Source organism: Dermacentor silvarum, chromosome 3 (genome assembly GCF_013339745.2).
Source record: "Dermacentor silvarum isolate Dsil-2018 chromosome 3, BIME_Dsil_1.4, whole genome shotgun sequence".
Taxonomy (NCBI): Eukaryota; Metazoa; Arthropoda; class Arachnida; order Ixodida; family Ixodidae; genus Dermacentor; species Dermacentor silvarum.
The window spans coordinates 183,919,232-183,939,010 of NC_051156.1; the positions used below are offsets into that span (position 1 = coordinate 183,919,232).

General features: G+C 46.9%; 1 protein-coding gene across 6 annotated transcripts in view; it reads left to right on the plus strand.

Annotated features, from left to right (window-relative positions):
- Positions 1-19,779, plus strand: part of LOC119446224 (small conductance calcium-activated potassium channel protein 2-like) — a 462,613-nt gene that overhangs the window by 212,008 nt on the left and 230,826 nt on the right. For 4 of the 6 annotated variants that reach the window (XM_049664012.1, XM_049664009.1, XM_037710591.2 and 1 more), the window contains exon 3: positions 9,225-10,341. In XM_049664012.1, the coding sequence (XP_049519969.1) occupies positions 9,511-10,341 (831 nt within the window). In that variant the 5' untranslated portion in view covers positions 9,225-9,510. Of the gene's footprint in view, positions 1-9,158; positions 10,342-19,779 lie in introns of those variants that run through there. The other 2 variants (XM_049664013.1, XM_049664011.1) reach the window with 2 other exon arrangements.

Genomic DNA, 19,779 nt, shown 5'->3' on the forward strand with positions numbered 1-19,779 from the left:
AAGTACTCTTCACCGTACGGTAGGAAAATGTTACCTCGACTTCACGTGACCCAGCGTTTCATGACGTCATGGCAATCCAGCGTCGTGCTTCCACGCTGCGTTGTCAAGGTTATTGGTAGAAAAACGCGTTCATACAAGCTATTTTAAGGGTAGTTCACGTACATTTATTGGTTCTGTCGTTCCGCGGATACGGCTCTTTGTTTTATTGACTAAAAACACAATTTTAACGTGTGATATTAGTACGCATTAACAATTTGTTTTTTCTCTTGTTTCTTTCTTTTCTTTTTTCATTTTCTTTAGTCATGAAAAAGTGGTGGATCCTTTTGTGCATTACCGAACGTTGTGAAATGCACCGCGCAGAATATAATGAAGCGCTTGTCCTGCGCGATGTGTCCCGGCCACTCAGCACACAGCACACTGCACATGCCTGAAACAGATATAAAAACACGCTCACCAGATGAGTCACGTGCCCAATCGAAAACGGCCATGCACCGGATGCATGCCACATCTCCTGTGGTTTCCATCCACCACAACTACCACAATCACGACCATGACCACCAGAAGCGTGTTTCACCGTAAGCTGACCTTTATTGAGGCGAAGCCAACGCGTTGTTGTTTTTGAAGAGGGACACACCCTTTAGGTACTGATCACCAAACTGAATACCCTCGTTTTATTGTGACAGCAATTATAGAGTCGCTTGAGGCGCACTTGCGTCGTCGCCGTTGGCAACACCGTCGGCGCCGTCGTGATGTTCTGCAGTTGACGGCGCATGGGCGTCCTACGTGGCGAGGGAGCCGCAGTGCGCTTGGCTGTCACAATGCACTCAGTCGGCTATGCAGAAGCCGGGGAATTGTTCTGGCTTTTACTGCTGGCGTGAGCGTCGTGCAGGCACACATCAGCGTTCCTGCTGAACAGGTGTGTGTACTACGCCGTGGTGCATACGCTGGAATGAGTGGAACGGTCAGTCGAGGTCGAGATAAATCTGTCATTCTTACTTTGGACGCTGACCTGCGCCGAGGTGTTTCATTCTGTCTGTTCTCGTACATCATCGAGGTGCGACGCCTGAAACGTCGCTGGCGTCGCTCCTCATGCCGCCAGCGTTCTGAGACGCCTCCAGCGCTGCGCCAAACCTTGATAGCCTTTCAAATGATTCGCCTCCAGACGAAACCGCGAATTTCTAACGCAGTAGAGGTTGATCGATATAACATAAGCACAGAGAGGAAATATGGATGCAAGAAAATGAACGAAGAAATCGAAGTTTAGAAAAAAAAAGACCTAGCTGGAAATCAGTGGCCTTTTTCTCATAGCGCTTCAACGACAACATTGACGTCTGTTGGTTAGATTCTACCGCAGAAACTCACACGCGCAAATACACACAGCCACGCAGATGAAGAGAAAAGAAAGCCAAATGAGCAAGCTGAACCAGACAGACAGTTAAGTTAAATCAGTATCGTTCAATGCTTGATTTTATGGTCAGGGTGCTTGTTGCCTCAAATGACTTTGTTGGCGCCACGAAGCTTATTTTCATGTATTTAAGAAACCCACTTATGCCTTCGACATCTCGCACTTAAATTTTAAGTTTACATCCGCGTCTTTGAGCATTGTGCGATCAAACCCAGCTAATAAAAATAATTGGTTGTCGGCGTATGAAACCTTTGGATATGACTGGTGACGCTATAGTGTGATCAGCATTTAATCTTATGATGGGCGTGTAATTGGTGAAGAAATTGCCACATACATGGACGACAAAACGTACAGAGGTCAACAAACTTGTCTAGAACACACTTCTGAGGGCCAAAGCAGCCACCAAAGCTTAAGCCGACCACCAGGTCACGAGAAATTAATGGAAATTCTAAATGTAGTCACGCAACCTCACATGCAGCGGATATTCTGCGCCATGTCATCTTCAGATATCGCCAGCGCAGTCCTGAGAACTTGGTTCGCGCGTTCTAGAGAAGTTTGTACCTCTATATACAAGACGTTCACGTTTTATAAGGTCAACTATCACTGCAGAGAGCACAGGAAAAACCGCGAAGCCTGCGCTCAAATATTCAATTCTCTCTTATTTATAATGAGGTGTATTGCTACACCAGGTGACAATGTGTTTTATATGTTAGGATTATTATGAAGAGCGGCGCATATTTATTGGCCCGTACCCAATGACACAAGCTGATCCGACATTTGGTTCCGAACCCGCTTTCCTCAGCACAGCAGCCCGATGCTCTGCCATGCATGACCCATTGGCCCAAGTTTGCGTGAAATCGATCAGGTAGGCACGTACGTAGATACCCAAATACAAGTAATACAAATGCACATTTATTTCCATCATCACGCTATACAAATGTACAGTGATGGTGAGCACACAGATGAAAAGCCCGCGAAGGGACTTTACAGGGCCTGTGCCCCATTCCGACACGGCAGAAACGGTGCAGCACAGGCAGTTGAAATTTATGTTAACTTCTAAAGAAAATGTATTCGAAGTTCAAGAAAATGCGTGAAGTAACCTAAGAATTCCAAGCTGAACAAAATAATACTGTTCATTCGTTTTTGCGATTACAATTCTCTGGGAGTTTCACCTTGCTTGCGGTATGGCTCTAACATCTTTCGCAGTACTGGCTGCTAACTTGCTGAGAAAACAACATGACTCTATGGCATGTGCCACTGTTTATGTGAACGAGAGAGAGAGAGACAGGTTATGCGCCCCAATAGATAACTACGACAGTGCGTATATGGTATTGGTAAGTGCCCAATATTGGCCACTCCCTCAGAATAGATGTGCCAAGGTGAAACAAGGGGTATATATGTATCCCCAAATATATTAAAGCGATAGTTCCCCATCCGCAACACCCCCACGTTGGTGGCGGCCACTTGATGCAGAGTCGCTGAAACGTCGTTGGAACCAGGATACAAGGGATAGTGGTGGCTGCTACGAAGTTTCAACTAGGGTGCAGTCGTTACAGCGCTTGCATTAACACCAATATATAATGTGTCGTGGTATCATTCGGCATTGTGGTTTGGCAGCCAGATGTCCATTTCGGATGTCTGTCAATGGGCCGTAAGGTTTCACAATTCACGGATGGAATAGAGATAGAATAATTATCAAAATATTCATCATGACATTTAAAACATATCCCCCCTCCCCCACATCGCTAATGACACACACACACATCATAAGAAAGATTGCTGATCGCATTAACGTCGCCAGTAATCTCCAAAGGGCGGATGCACCGTCAATTTTTTTCTTGATCTCCATGCCTGCAGTGACGCAATCAGATTGTTCCACTTTCTGCAATATGCACGAGATAGAGCATGTGAGGCTGTCTGCATGGATTATGTGCCGATCCGGCTTAATGTGGTAAGCTTGAGAACTTGTAATGCCTCCGCAAATAGCCTCTTAAGTTGTTTTGACAGAAGCGCGCACCGCGTCGCAGCACGCCCTAAGCTGTGTAGGAAATGAGGCTTAGAAACCGGAAAACGGGCCAGCACTTTATGAGATTAAGCTGAAATTAGCGCACGTATTCTGGCGTATTTGTTCTAAGCAAGTGATATTACTGAATTTGAAACTGGACAGCAGTCACGTTCATCCAGTAAACTAACTTACTTCTTCCCCAGTATTGGAAAACAGCTTGATTTCGGACAGGTTACTCACGAGGAGTCACCAAAAATTCGTCCTGGTTCTGCATACGTGAATTCTTCTCGATTGGTGCTCATTGGTATTATAACTACATAGTAGCGCTTTCTAAATAGCCAAGAGGTGTAGTAGCTGTTTCTGTATTCTATTGGTTGGAGTATTTACAGTATCACACAAATTACCACGTCATTGTCCTTATAAGAGCAGTGCACTGTACTCGTCTTCAAGCATTACTAGCCTGATTAAATTTTAGTGCCGAGATACATATTCTTGCGCGGTAAAAACATTTCGTCTGCTGCAGTGAACTTCCGGTACAGCGTTTACCTTGTTAGTTGCAAAAATATCGCGCGTATTAATTTCGCTGCGAGGCTTCCAGACGACTTCTGCGACATCATTCCGAAAATGACACGAAAACTTATTCTAGCATTCGCGAGGACTTATAAGAAAACGCTGTGGTTGTTCTGAACACATCATTCATTAATGACCCTCTGTTACGAAATAGCAAGGTTTACCGTTTAATAAAATTGCCGTCGGTAACTCGAGCGCCCGATAAATGCATTTACGCATATGGAAGCACGTATAAGTTCAACGTCATTCCATTTCTATTTTTTACACTTTGCTTCTGCCCTAAAAGCGCGCACTTGCGAACGTGGTTACGTCAGCAAGAGGCGAAAGGTCAAAGCAAGCGAGGCAGCCATTGTGACGTTTTTAAAATACCCGTTCCATGATCAAATTTAGCTCGGTGTTCCTCCCGCTTCATCAGTATACGATTGTCTTCAGGCAAGGCGAGCCGAGGAGACAAAGCTAATAAAAAAAGTCAGTGCAAAGAGCGCCGTGAGCCGTCGTAACGGAGTACAACAAGAGGATCTTCTATTTCTTCCCCTGTAGAGGCATTTCTAACGCGTCCGGCAGTGCTGTCCACTGGAAGTGGGCTTTGTCAAATGCGGGTCGAACTTAATTTTTGGCCAAAAGTTGCTTCTTCGCATATGTCTTTGAGAACACTTCGACCACTTCCCACCACTTTGAGACGTCCTTTTTTTAAGTTTAATGTTGTTCCTTTAACACGTCGCGCCAGCACCCTAGAGGAGGCTAACGAAAAAGCGAGCGCGTAGTCGCCATGAAGCCTATTACCAGAACATGCTGTCCGCTTCACGATCACCCGGCTTTCGGCGAATTTATAGCCTAAGCAACGTATCAGTGAGAAACGTAATAGAGGGATTCGGGTAATTCTTCTGTTTTAAGATTCGAGTATCACAGTGGCTCGACGCCTATGGCGTTCACTTGTATTGCGCGATGTCGCGGTTTTGATTTCTTGGCCTGGCTCGTTCGTAGTCTGTAGGGGCGGAATGCAGGGACACATTTGCGCGTTGAGAACCCCGCGTGGTGGAACATTAATCTACATCCCTTCAATGCGCTGTCTGTCGTAGCTTAAGTGGTGCTCTCGTAACGTTAAAGTAGTTGGCTAGACAAAATCGATTAGTCTGCAGTGAACTAACCCGTTCTTTAAACAATGTAGAACTCGGTCGGAGCTGTTTCATTTTAATTGACTGTAACTTTTTACAGTGAAGCTGTACATGGCTAGGCGAAACGAAAATCCGTCCGTCCGATATGCGGAGAAACTATCATCATCAGCAATGGCTCGAGCGTCGTCGTCTTCTTCCACAGCTGGCTCGTTGGAGCCCCTCGGCGAAACCGCGCGAACGCGCTCGGGCCACTGCTCACGCGTTCGTCGTCGTCGTCTTCTTCCACAGCCGGCTGCGTTGCCGCTCATCATTCCAGCGTAGAATTTCACTTTTCTTCTGTCGTCGTGATGGGAAGGGCGCGTTTACGGGGGTATGAGCAATTCGTTGCCTTACGTAACGGACAAATTTAGTTTTGAAGCAATTCAATTTCTAAGAATCGCAAGCGGCAATGGCGGGCTGCGGGCATACCGTCAGTGACAACGTTCTCTCCGTCGCAGCTAAACGTGTGTGTAACCTCATAATTGAGAAATACTTTAATGAACCGTTGGGATTAACCCAGCGATAAACACCGGGTCCGCACGTTTCAGCTTCGCTGATTAACGATCTGTACGGAGTGCTTGAGCGGTGATTTTTCTGATCAGGCATAATGGCGCGCTTCTTCGTCTGCCTGACACCAAAACAGGAGATGGCCATCGCTAAATTTTCGTTGTTTCAACGTTTAATAGAGAGTTTCAGCTTGTCCGTACGTCGTAGAAATGCGGCCGCCGCGGCCGGTAACGAAGCCGCGACCGCAAGTTCAGCAGGGCAAAGCTATATTCAGCAAGCTACCGCGGCGGATACTGATACCTTTCATCGCTCTATTGATTACTCATGATTGCAACCACCTATAAAGAGAAGTTGTCTTCATACATTACACATTACGTTTCATCTTTTTTCTCTGCCTTAGAGCGAAAGCCTGCCCTAGAGGCACAGAAGCAAAATTATGGGGTTTTACGTGCCAAAACCACCATCTGATTATGAGGCACGCCGTAGTGGGGGACTCCGGAAATTTGGACCACCTGGGGTTCTTTAACGTGCACCTAAATCTAAGTACACGGGTGTTTTCGCATTTCACCCCCATCGAAATGCGGCCGCCGTGGCCGGGATTCGATCCCGCGACCTCGTGCTCAGCAGCCGAACACCATGCCACTGAGCAACTACGGCGGGTAGGCACAGAAGCAGGGCCACTGTAAGCCCACTGTGGGAACTACATTATCCCAACATTGGATGATATTAGCACGACTTGAAAGGACACTGACACCTTTTTTAGCTCTGCTTTAGTGTATACAAAGGTGCATATATCATAAATCTGCGATCATGACGTTGTATTCCTAAAGGGAAGTCGGTCTCCTCATTCAGCCATGTCAGTTGTCAGTTGATCGAAAGAATTTGCCCTGGGTGTACACGCTATTCGTAAGTGTTCCCACATTAGAATTTGTTATTGCGTAATTCGACGTGCAACGTTCTTAGCACCTGATGCAGCGCTTTAAACGCAAATATATTTGTATTGGCGCATTTAATTGTCTCTTGTCTCTACTTTGCTGTATTTTTGAACTTGATCTTGTTTTCTGCATGCTTTTTTAAATGTTTCTGAAGTTATGTACTGTTAGTTGTTGTTGTCTAATAAGTGATGAGCACATGGATAAATTTGCCCACCCCCAAGGGCCCATCAAAAATTAAATTCAGCAACTACGAAATGTAGGAAAAAACAAAATGAAGAAAATAAATAAAAAATGAGAAAAAGGCCGAAAGGAGAAATAGCCTTTCGTGCCATTCTAAAGCCCGATAACACTGAAAGCTAAGGTGGATAAACGAAGCTTCCGTGAGGGCGTAACTGTCTGTCCCCTAATTAACTGCATCTTAGAGATTTCCCGTACTATCGGATTTGCTAGGTTTACAGTTCTCACGCTCAGTGCGAATGTATTCTAACAGCACACGAGAATTCTCATAGCTGGAGTAAAACATTAAAGAAGTATTGCTATCACCATGACGGGAATGCTATAGCACTCATCTTGTTTCCGACATAGTGCAGGACATTGCCAACACGTTTACCTTTCATAACTTAACCGAAGCCTTACTAGTGCAATGACATCCTGTCTACGTCGAGCACGTTTTCGAGCTTAATGCGTATGCTCAATTCCTGCGATATACTGCCGTCACGTCTCAGTGGCTACGTTCTTCTGCTGCAGAGCAGAATGTCTCGAATTCGATTCCCAACCACGGGAGTCAGACTCCACTGGAGGCGCAATTCAATAAAGGTTCGTGCACCGTACCTTGAATACACGGTGAAGAACCCCGGTAAAGAACGGTTGATAGATGCGCTTAGTCTGTGCTGTTTTCGTCCCTGTGTTTCAACTTTGCAGCGCTGCTATTTAAGTACAAACACCCCAGGCGGCCAAAATGCTTCATGGTCTGAGTTTGGCGAATCAAGGATGACTTGCAAAAATGACTACATAATGTGGGTTTAGAGTGACGATGAGTCAGCAAAAGCAAGTGCTGAGTCACGGTCCGAGTTTGGTGAAATAAGGATGACTTGATAAATTGATTTTGCAAAATATGGGTTCGCATGAAGATGACTCAGCAAAAAAAAAAAAAAAGTGGTTGTCATGTCATTGAGATAGCGCCGCTCGGGCTTTCACCTTCAAGTCGTCTTAGTTGTAGCATAAGGGACCCCTACTAATTTTTGTGGCATGCCGCCTAATTCTATAATTAGACTTAATGAATAATCAACTTCTCGAATATTATAATTAGTTGGAAAGTGTCAATGAGAAAATTGTAGAGCAACATGAAAAACTCTCGTTATAGCTTTCTGTTGCTCAGTATGTGATACATAAAAGTGTTTTTCCAAGCATGAGAGAAGGTCCCGGATACACGCAATATTGCCGCCTGAGTCGACCGCTCGAGGCACTTTGCGTGTATTCGCGGGCTTCTTTCACACTCGGAAAAACACTTTTTGTAGCACGTATTGAGCAACAGAAAGCTATACCAGGAGTTTCGCATTTTGCTCTACAATTTGCTCATTGGCACTCTTCGTCTAATTATAATGTTTGAGAAGTTCAATAAGTAATTAAGACTCCTTATATAATTAGGCGGAATGCAAGAAATAATTTGAGTATCTCCAAGCGACGGAAAATAAGATTACCTTGGTTCTGTGCAGCTACGTGGCATTTGCATACTTTTAAAGGTTGGCTCAAGTTACGTGGGTCCTCTGGTATGGAGGTTAACGTGAAGTATTCCTATGAACTCTGCGAGCATTAAAGAGTATGGTATCAAGCTTTCATTCTGTATATGTATTTAAATCTCACGGCAGCATTTATATATATGCAAAAGGTGCTACGCAAAGTCAAGTCAAGAGTCACGCCCTATTTCAGAGTGAGAAAATGGCCCTTGACTATCTTACAGCTACGCCGCAGTGAAACGAAAAAAAAAAAAATTAACTGGTTTCTTTAGTCCCAGAAAGAATGGCAGTCATGTGCAGCGCCCATATTGTAGCTGGTGGGATCTCGTGCTCGTGTACGGAAAAACTAGTTCTTTATCGAAACACTGTGACACCACTAAGATATATTCCTGTATCACTACTAATTGATCTTCCTGACAAAAAGCATAATTTCACAGCAATTTTCTGCCAGGAAAAAGATGACAAATTATTTTCAAGGCATGCGTAATAATTAAAGAAATTTCTTCGACTAAATACTACATATGTATACGCATGTCCTGTGGAGAGAAAGATATATGTGTGTGTTTAGACCAAAGTTATGACATCGGCCAGCCTTAGCTAGCGAGTCTAATGCTCTGCGTTGATAGTAGGCGACTTACACTGTGAATTACATACGTGTTGTACTGTGCGATGTTCTTCTGTTAACTTTATGCTAAGTATGTGTAAATGGGTTCCGTTACCTTCATTTAGATTTTATTTCTATTGTTTTGTATTCATTAGCGCTGGCCTACGTTTGCTAGATTTTGTATGTCAATGTTATGTTAATGACAATGTTATGTCATTAATAGTTTGCCAACAACGATTGAGGACGATACAGAGGGCCGAAGGTGTAAGCCTAATATTCCTTTCTCTTTGTTGCTTTCAAACTCGCAGATGCCAGCAGCGCTGAGGCACCTGTCGGCCGAGGCCGCGGCGAACACCCAGCTAAAGCAGGCGAAGGTGCCGAGCCAGAAGCTAGACCTGGGTTAGGACTCGCGCCGTCGGCCCCACGGAGGCCGCCCGCGGGCCCGAACCCAGCGAGCAGCAGCAGCAGCGAGGGCGCCGGGAACCGCAGCCAGGGAACGCGGCGGCCGCGACAGCGGTGCCCGGAACCACGCCTCAGAACAGCAGCAGCGCGGCGCAGCCGCCGGTTGGCGCAGCCCAGTCACCTCCTTCCAGCATGTCCCTCGTCATGGTGACGCCCGCCGTGGACGACGACTTCCTGCCGGGCTCCAACAACAACGCCGCTGCCACGAACAACAACAACAACCACCACGCGGCGCCGACGCAGCCGCCCGCGCCTCAGCCACCGCCCGAGCCGCCCGACTGGTCGTACCCGCAACTGCAGCACCAGGCGTCCGGGTCGTCCGGCAAGCCCGTGCTGGTGCTGGGCCGGATGCACTCGGAACCGGAGCGGTCGCTGCCCTTGGTCGAGTTCAAGACGCTCGAGCCTCCCGCGCCGCCGAACTACCGATCGTGCCCGGAGATCGGGCCGCAGATCCAGGTAGTGCAGTTCACCGGCCCCGGCGTCAGCGAGGAGGACGAGTGCTGCCCGGGCTACGACGTCGACGGTGGCGAGGACGGAGGCGCCGGGTTTCGCCGCTCGTCCGCGTGGGGCGCCCCGGCGCCCGGCGGGGGCGGGGCGCCCCCTGCGGGCCGCGCGGCGTGCGAGCCGGCGCCCTCGCAGCAGCGCCCCCACTTATGGACCCCGCACACGCGGCTGGGTCTGAGCGCGCGGTTGGAGCACTCGTTCCTCACGCGCACGGTGTCCCGCGAGAGCGTGCGCTGCAGCGCGACAGACGCGGGCCTGCTGCCGGCGTCGTCGTCGCAGCAGCAGCCGTCGTCGCACCAGGCGGCGGGCGCGCCGCTCACCACGTCGCTGCGCCAGCTGCACCGGGACAACGAGATCGCCGAGATCGCGGCCGACTCGATGCGCATCAATGGGGCGCTGCGCCACTTCAAACACCTGCGCAAGCCCACCTCGACGCTCTCCATTCCGGCGGCCATGAAGGTGCGAAACGCCCGAGGGCTTGTTGACGCTGCCGCAACCTGTCACCCGCACCCGCACCACCATGCACAACAACCGCTGCCTCAACCACGCCGCACAACTCCTCCCCGCACGCAGCAGCAGCAGGCCGCCCGTCCCTCCGCCGCGCCGCAAAGTGCTTCTCGTAGAGTGCCCGCCTCAGTACGCGGCCGCCGCGTCGCGTTGGGCAGCCGGCGCCGCCGAGAAAAAAGTAAAGACTCGTGTGGTACATAAGGAGCTTGCTACTGCTGCACAGGTAGGCCCGTCCTCTCTCTCTCTCTGTCTCTCTATCTCTGTCACAGCTTTTGCCCCCGACACACAACACACACGCGCTCCACACAGATACCGGCAACAGGCTCGCAGTCGCCAACAACACGACGAGCTGGTTGCGCCGTATAGCCGCGGCTGTAGGTTATTTCGCGACGCCACGACGCAGAGAACGTCGAGGCAGCTTCTTCCCCCACGCAGGCGGCCACGCACCTGTCCTTCTTTCTTTTTGCTTCAGCTGCATGCGACGACGGAAACACGCACACGTGGGCACCTTCCCCTTGTTTTCTTGGCCCGTCTCGCTGCAACGCTCCTCGAATTCTTCTTCTGGCAGAGCCGCGTGTGTGCTGGGGCACTTGCGTCGCGCGAAAGCCAGAACAATCGCTTTCTGCGTCGGAGAAATGCGTTCTGCGCGCATTTTCCAGTTCTGTCGCGTCGCACGCGGTCCCAGAGCGCGCAGCTGTTCCCGAGGAAGCTTTCTTTTTGCATGGGCTGTAGGCTCCTCCTCCCCGTTCCACGACCTCTGCGGGTGACCGCAGCCCGCACTTTGATAGGTCAACATTCCGTCGATCTCCTAACACGTTTGGCGCCTTTCAATGAGCAAACGGAGGTTGGTAATTGCGTCAGCTTATCTGATATATACATCAGCTTATTATAAAATACAGTTTAGGTTCGTTTCGCAGAGTAATCTTAACAATGCGACTGGCGTTTCTTTAATGAAATTCGTGTCACTAGGGAAATGGGGAAACTGCTAAACTATAGCGGGCTGCATGAATGCCCGCAGCGTCCATGCACCTACGTGAGAGGCAAGTTCTCATCGATCTTTGCCCTGCAGCAGTGTCATTGTGCTGAAATTGAGATCGAATGAGTTCATAGTTGTATTACGCTGTGTGTCGCACTGAAAAAGAACATTGTTCGGGAAACCCCATTTCACTTGCAATATTTACGAAGCTTCTGACATCACCAACTTTTCACCATGTACAAACTATGCGCTTAGCTAGCGATGAAAGACTTGATAGTTTAGGCTTTCATACTTTCCCTTGTGTCGCCTCTTCCCTTCCCTTTTTTACACTTTTTTTTTTCGTGTGACACGCAGCGCTAGACAACAATGAATGGGCACTTAGCTAGCCCAGTTTACTGCGTGGCTGACGGAATGACTGCACTGCTTCCAATCACAAAGTATAGAGTTGACAAGTTCGCAGCATGTGCTAGATGTTTTGTCAATGACAAACTGACAGGGCATGTGTATTGCTGTAACACGAAGCTGTTCTCAACAAAACATGAGTTGGCTGCATGGTTGAATGGCTGGTGCTCGGCGAAATCAATATTGCTTGTGCTAAAACGCAGTCCGTCTAAGGTGCTTGTGTGGCGGAAAATCTTCGGTTGCCTTCTCTCATATTTTTTTTCTTACTTTAATTGGTTGACTGCTTGGGATTATGTGTGATTGAAATGGATAACGAGGATGAATAAATGATAGCGAGAGATGAAAAAAAAAGAAAGGGGGGGGGGGGGGAGAGGATGATGAACTGATGAAGTTTTGTGATGTAGATTTTCTATTTTACAACCTGCAAGCAATGTTACATTGTGTTTGTTGTCATCTGTTCAACTTGCCTTGTCTATCTTCAACCATGAAACCATGAAAACAACACTGTCCTGACGAATGTGCAGCGTGTCGTAATCGTACGCTAAAAAAAAAAAAAAATGGTTCGCGGAAGCGACACGCCATTATACTACCACTGTGGTACGTCAAATAATTCATCCACCGTGACATTACAAATGTACATCACCTGAATAGACGTCATTAACTGTGACGCGGCATTAAAGCCCGTCGAGTGGCAGCTGTCGGCACTGCTTTCAGAAACAAATTATTAGCAAAAGTACAATTTTGTAAACAACAGATGTTTCACTTGCAGACATTTCAGCGACAAAGAGCTGGCCTTAAGCCGAGAGGGATCGCCGTGGTATGCGATTGTCACCGTGTAGAAAAAAAAAAAAAAAAACGCGCTGTTGAAGGCGGCATGAATTGTACTTACCAGTGAATCTGTTATTATTATAATGTTCTGCTATTTACACATAGTGAATATCTAGGAATACCAAATAATTAAATAGGGGGTGGAGGAGAGAGATGAGGTGGAATCTGAAATTTCGACAGACGATGTGGCCCTATGAAACGTTGTTCGAGGAGAACTTTTCTTATATTATAATTCTGGTTTCTATTTGTGCAGAGTTCGCTTTTGCCGGCCAACTTTGTAATAGACAACATATGTGGTACGCTGTAATAAGAATATTTCAGTAAATGATGGGAAATATTTGGCAACTCTATTTCCAAGCATGTGGCCGTCAAAATGACAGCAGGCTGCCGTCATTACGTAAGCCGTACACCACGACGTGCTGCACACGGCAGCGAATCGAATAGTGTTAATATCACCAGCCATTTTTCCCCCTTTCGTGTGATATTCGTGGGTCTCTCCGTTCCTCCTTGTCCACGGCGATAGAACCGTCTTGTCAGAATGACTCCGATGGCTTGTCGAAAAGGATAAAATAATGTCCGTTAAAATTACTACTGGTTTTTACATTGTGCTCCGAGTTGTAGTGCCTCAAAATTCTTGTATTTTAGCACTGAAAGCTTGACACATAGTGTTCATTTAGTAGCGTTATTGATACGCTGGAGCGCGTTCTCAATTGTGGATTGTTCGGCAAATTAGTTAAGTTAATTTACTGCGCTAATTAGGTTTCAAATCGAATAACACTGAATTGTTCTTTGTACAAACGTACTCTCCATGAGCACAGGTGGAAGTGAACAAAACGTTTTAATATAGCTTCGTGTAGAACTGTCTTTGGGCATTACAAGGTCAAAAGAATACCAACACATTTTCGACTTGTTATTCTTGTTCCTCTCTCTCTCTCTCTCTTTTTCTTTTCGACTTTAATGAACTTCCGAGCACTCTAAAAACTCGAAAAAACAAAACAAAAGAAAACACTGGCAAGCGTCAGAACTGCTTAAGCAATTGAATATAATACTTGTTTCAACGAAACAGTTTTGATTTCGGTAACCTCGAGGCGAATGCGTGATGACGTGATGATACAGATTCTTTCGGCTACTACGATCACTGTGCGGCTTCCGCACGCGAGCTCGGACATTAGAAAAAAAGAAGAAAAAGAGAAAAACACACACGCGAAGGCACTTTCATTTTTTTTTTATGAGCTCCGTCATAAGACTTAGCCTTATTATTTACACGACGTCAAGCACGATAATGTAGACGACGCCAGAGCGGCAGTTCGAGACCAACTTTAGTCTGGAATTAAAATACCATATGTTTCTCAACTTTCACGCTTGGTAAGTGTGATCATTTTCTCGCGAGATAAGCGTGTGCTAGAGTGTCCATAACTACGAAAGTATGTGTCGACAATCATATTAAGGAAGCCGTTTAAAGAAAGCTCTGCATAAACATAATCCTTCAAGAAGACCACTGCGTATACAGGGGCAGATTTGTGAAAGCTGACGAAGTTGCTGTGTTATAGCGTGTACGTTATAAAAACGAGGGCGCAATTTTCTCCATCTTTCTTTGTGTGCTCTTGAGACTCGCACGGATACAACCGTAGGACGCACGAAATGCGAGACGCCAAATGCAGGAAGCTTTCAGTTCTAAAGAACCTGTTGTGATTGGTCGTTCACCCTTCGTTACTAACGATTTTGATTTTCCAATCAGCCATCAGCTGTTCTCACGGACTGCTCCAGTTTACGAACTGCTTTGCGCATGTTGGCCTAAGTGCAGGGTTCGTATCATTTGCCTGTCGTTCTGAAGGAGGTTTCCTTTCTTTGGGAACTTATTATTTCATTTACGAGGTTCTCATGAAACCAATGTTTGTTGCGTGCTCAAGGGTGATTTTTTCTCTCTCTCTTTCTGCTTGCCCAAAGAAGCCCTGACAGCATATACTGAACACATCCATACATACAAAGCATTTGATATTGTACAGAAGATCTTGAAGAATAGTTTCTGTGCTAAGCTCTCCTGCTCTGTATGCAGTCGGGTTGCCCGGTTCCTCTTTCCACGGTTTGATGGCCATACCACACATATTTGTAAAAAAAAAAAAAAAGGATGCAGGAATTTTTTTTTTCTTTTTGCCATCTTGCGACCTGCACGACTAGTAATGATTAGTCGGGTCTAATTCACTATTTGTACATCTAAAAGATGACGTAAATACAGCTCCCCTTGCAAGTTCGTAGTAACTCTTCTCGCTTCCACTATAAATAAGCCAATTTATAGTAGTTTTTTCTCATGCCCTATTTTTGATATACTAGCAACAGCTTCGTGTAGAGTCTAATTAAACACTACACTGATGGCCGAATTTTAGATGTTTTCTTTTTTTTTTCACTTTTAATTCATTTTTTGTCTGCTTGATTTGCTTTCTAGATGCCTCGGCCTTTATATCGTCGGGATCGGCCGCTCAGTGAGACGGACGATAAGTAATGAATTTATACGCAGTGAATGAATCCTTACCAAATGCGGACCGATTGCACCATAACGTAAACGATTGCGGCATAGAAAGACTTTAAAAGTTGCTTCTCGCTGAGAAAACAACGCTTTGGTTACATCGTCGATGAACACGCGGAAAAACTAACGTGCTCCGCAGATTAGCACTACGTGCAGGAGAAATTCAGAGATTGCTATTTATTTATGTCTTAAAGATAGAACATTTAGGAAACTAATCAATGTAGCATACAGTAGCAAGCATAACGTTATTAGACCGCTGTGTTCAAACCTGAGACTCAAGTCGGAAAGCTCTTCCTGTCTAACTGTTTATCGTTGGCCTGCCGTCGTCATCCGTAATAAATTCGCTAGCGTAACACGCCTGCATGCTTGTTGTTACAAAGCGTTCAGGCGTATGTACGAATCGAACTGTTCCTTGAGCAAGGTCCCCGATTCAGCCGTCTAAGTGTGCTTTTCGCCTACTGTCCTGTAGCTCGAAGTTGTTCCCTTTCTTTACCTGGCTACCAGCATCTGAGCCGCTCTGAGGTCATTGTTTCATCTGCTTCCGACCATACCAGACTTATTTTCTGCAACCGTCGCCTAACTTGGTAAAAAGTTTGCGAGGAACTTGGCTTGCTTCTTGGACGTACGCCCCCAAAGGTTGCACTGTGGGCGTTCTCAGACCTCCAGCTATCCCCCTTCCTTCCGGCCTCGGAGTCGGCTACGCGAAGCCCGCCAATTTGTCTTGATCAGGGTCTCGGCCCAATCGCGGACCTGCATCAGCCCGGTATCCTCTAGACTGTCTGTTTTTTCTCGGTTCTTGTGTATCTCGTGTTGACGTAAGGCCCTCCCGATACGTCGGCGCCTGATTCGCTTCGGCTTGCGTTAAGCTTTCTTTTGTGTTATCGTTCTTGGAGTTTTGCTCCTCGGTTTACAGAGTCGTTAATACGTATAGCAGCAATTTTGACGGAGAGTCCGTGTGCTCACGAAATTTCGTGTTGGAGTCGGTTTTTTTCTTTTCTTTTTTTTTTAGAATGAGCTTATTCTCTGGCTGAAAATTAAATTCTGGGTGGTTTAAACGTCCCGAAATTTGCAGAATGGAATATGAGGGAGGCTGTCGTGGAGAGCTCCGGATAAATATAGACCACGTGCACGGCTCTTCAACGACGTGCACTCAAAGCACTGTGCACGAGCAGTTTTTGCATTCCGCCTCCATCAGAATGGGCATCGAAATTGTGGCCTCGTGATCGGCGGCGCGACGCGATAGCAACCACGGCAGGTTTTCTTCTCTGGAAGAGGCACCAAAAGCCGTGCGAAATCTCAGGCTGAATTCACAAGATTGTTCGTTCGCACGAACTCTTTGTCATTACAGTCGGACTCATTCGATAATACATTATGTTCGCCATAGTGATCGCCCGGTGTTTGATCAAGATTACAAACTGCGTTATAGAGTACGAATTGTTTAGCGAAAACAAGTCTTTGCCAGGGTTGTTTCTGAGACGTCGTCCCGCAATTCATTGTGCGACATTTCGTGCAATCATTCTTGCCCAAAGAAACGACATGGTATTAAATTGGCTTTTCAGTTCACGTAGACTCATCACTCACTCGCGAAACATTGATAATATCCCCTGTGAAACTACGCCGCCGTGAAACGAGAAAAAGAAATACCGAAAAGAAGCACGTCAGTTCACGGTGCAATAATAAATGGTCATGCGCAACTGCAAAAACGTGCGCACGAACTAAAAAAAGAAAGAAATAAAGGGACAGGCCACAGAGCTCGCGCCAGCTTTAGGAACCGCGCAGAGAGATATACATACGACTATATACAGCGCGAAATTACGTGTTTCTTTTTCTTTGAATTCGCAAACAGAAATGCTCGACACAATGGAGTTGTTTCCCCCTCCATTTCACTTCCCTGCTTCTTCTTCCATGTGATTTCGACGACACAAAGAAAGACACGCATTATTATTTGCTGCGCATGGCGAATTGCCCGGCATACAGGTTGTTAAAATAGGCCTTCAACGGAGGACCCCTATATAGTACGGCACGCGCTCAATGCGAATCGATGATCTCGGTCAACACAGGCGTACGGCCACGACTCGGAAAGCCAGCCTGTTCTGAGTGCGTGCTTTTGTGGGAGCACGCGCGTGTGTGTATGTGTATGTGTTGTGGGGCGAAGGAGAAGTGCCGCCGTATAGACCGGTGTATGACTGTGCTGTGAGGCCAGGGTTGCGCATGAAAAAGAGTGCGTCGAGATTTGCGGCATGGCGCCGCCAGTGGCACTCTTCGGAGCGGCCAAGGTCTTATTGAGCCGCGGCCGCCTTGACGGTCTCACGGCATCGACTTAGTCTATAGCTCGGTCGGTTGGCGAATAGCCGTAAGCCCGACACGCAGTGCGCTGTCACGGATGAAACTGCAACGCCGCGAGACAGTGGGAGGCAAAAGTCGTCTCGCGTTCCTGAGGCAACGCGATTAGTATTGACGGAGAAGTGACAGTTGAAGGACGGTGATAAGACATTTTCACCCGGTGTTTTTTGCTTTCTTTAGCTCTCGATACCACCGTGTCTTGTGATGGCGTCAGAGAACGGAGTCGTCCCGGCACGCCGATAGAGTTCTCCGGATGTCGTGTGGCCCCTGGCGAGCTATTTTCGATCGTTTCGATCAACGACTCTGGGGTCATATATTGTAGCTATTACTGTTTCAGGCCGCGCTGCTGTTCTCACTATCATGATCTCTCTTACCTGCGACGTCGACGCAGGTCCTGGCTAGCGCAATGTGCGGCAAATTCACTCAGGGCGTCGGTTAAATAAATAAAACAAGTGGTAAAGCTCTTTACGAAAGGACAAAAAAAAATTAAGTGAATAACGGTCTGGTTTGACGCGCTCTTGCTAAAGAAGAAAGGTTACACGAAACAAGAGGCGCGCACTGCGGCGAATTCTACTTTCAAGGGGATGGTTGTAGAAGATTACTTGTGCGTGCACTTGACGGAGAGTGTAAGACTGGATTGGGCGATCAGCCTTTGGGCTGCTATCTTGTATGCGCTCGAAAAGCCGACGTTCGGTTTCGTCTCACGCAATTCGCCTAGACTGTCCTCGCGGCCTGGTCACTCGCATGAGACGAAACCGGGTGTCGGCTTTTCGAATGCGTACAAGATAGTGGTCCAGGCTGGTTGGTGGAAAACGTAGAAGGGTTTGAGAGATTGAAAAACAAAAGAAAACTGTACGCATGCCACTGGGGCAGTGCTTCCAGAGCTATTTGCCGATGATGCAGTGATCATTTCAGCTCGCGCAACTGAACGGGAGTGCAACTGAAGCAGATGAACTGGCGATCCTGTCTGTATAGGGCGTGGTTGATTTCTCGCGCGTCCAAGTGTTTGTGTGTGTGTGTGTGTGCGTGTGTGTGTGTGTGTGCGTGTGCGTGTGCGTGTGTGTGTGTGTGTGTGCGTGCGTGTGTGTGTGTGCGTGTGTGTGTGTTTACAGGGGTAAGCCTTGGCTATATTATCACTCGGACATATTTTTCCCTCGACCAAATCGATACACATCCACAGGAAGAATTTATGAAATGCGTATTACTTATGCTGAATACCGGGAAGGCCATTGGACATAATTCCCGCCAAACGACGAGCATGTCAACAAACCATCCTTTCTAGCGGTTCATGTAACTGTCATATTGTTAAAAATTTTGTGACGGCCTGCTCAACAATCCAAGACATCAACGCCGACCTTTTCTATCTGAGCGTGTTTTGTTTGTTCTCCTTCTTATCATATTATTTTGAACAATTCGGTTGCAGTGTCTATTTAAGAATATCGTCATGTCTAAAAGCCTGGAGTGTTCTCTTGGGAAGTATTTTTTTCACGTGTCAAGCTGGTGTTGGGCCTGTCGGTGTGTTTTGAGTTGTGTACGAGTTGTCATTTGGTAGAAAGACCGGCTAATCCCACTTCACTTTACAAACGTCATTAGAAGACGCGTGCTTGTTCGGACCATCAATGGATGTCCGCCAATTATTCGCTGTATTGCTGGCCCTAGCATTCCTCACGCAAAAAAACACACAAAAAAGACAAGCAAAACATGTAATGATAACACAAGCACATTCAAGCGGTAACTAAGAAAATTTCGTAGCACGAGGAATTTCCCTCACTCATTTTTTTTTTTTTTTGTTTCGCTTCATGGAATCTGACCCCGCACTAACAAAAAGCTCTTACACTAGAATTATTCGTGAGAGAAAACTGCAGCCAATCTTGATGTTGGATATATCGTTAACGAAGGTGACTGGCGAATGGCAAAGCGCACTTTGGAACGAAAAACTTTGCGAGTTCCGCCCCTGCTTGTTGATGAATCCTCCTTGTGCTCAGGTCTACCGTTGTGCAAGCAAAACCTGGTAAAATTGTACTTTTCAATTACGCACTGTCGTCCACCTTCTCTGTGTGCCGAGGACCAAATGAACAAAGATCTTTGACATTAGTCAACTTGTGTGTGTGTCCCCTGTGTGTGTGTGACTCGCTTGTGGGGCTTGCGTGTGCTGTGTTCTCTGCGTGGTGTCTGCTTTCGTACCTTTAAAAATACTTTCCGAATGGAAGCCAATGGGAGCAAGAGGCTATGATTTTGACCGGAGAATGGCTGTACGCGAGCGTGTGGCACATAGTCACCTCGATGTGTTCTTGGAAAATTTTTATGAAGTATCGTG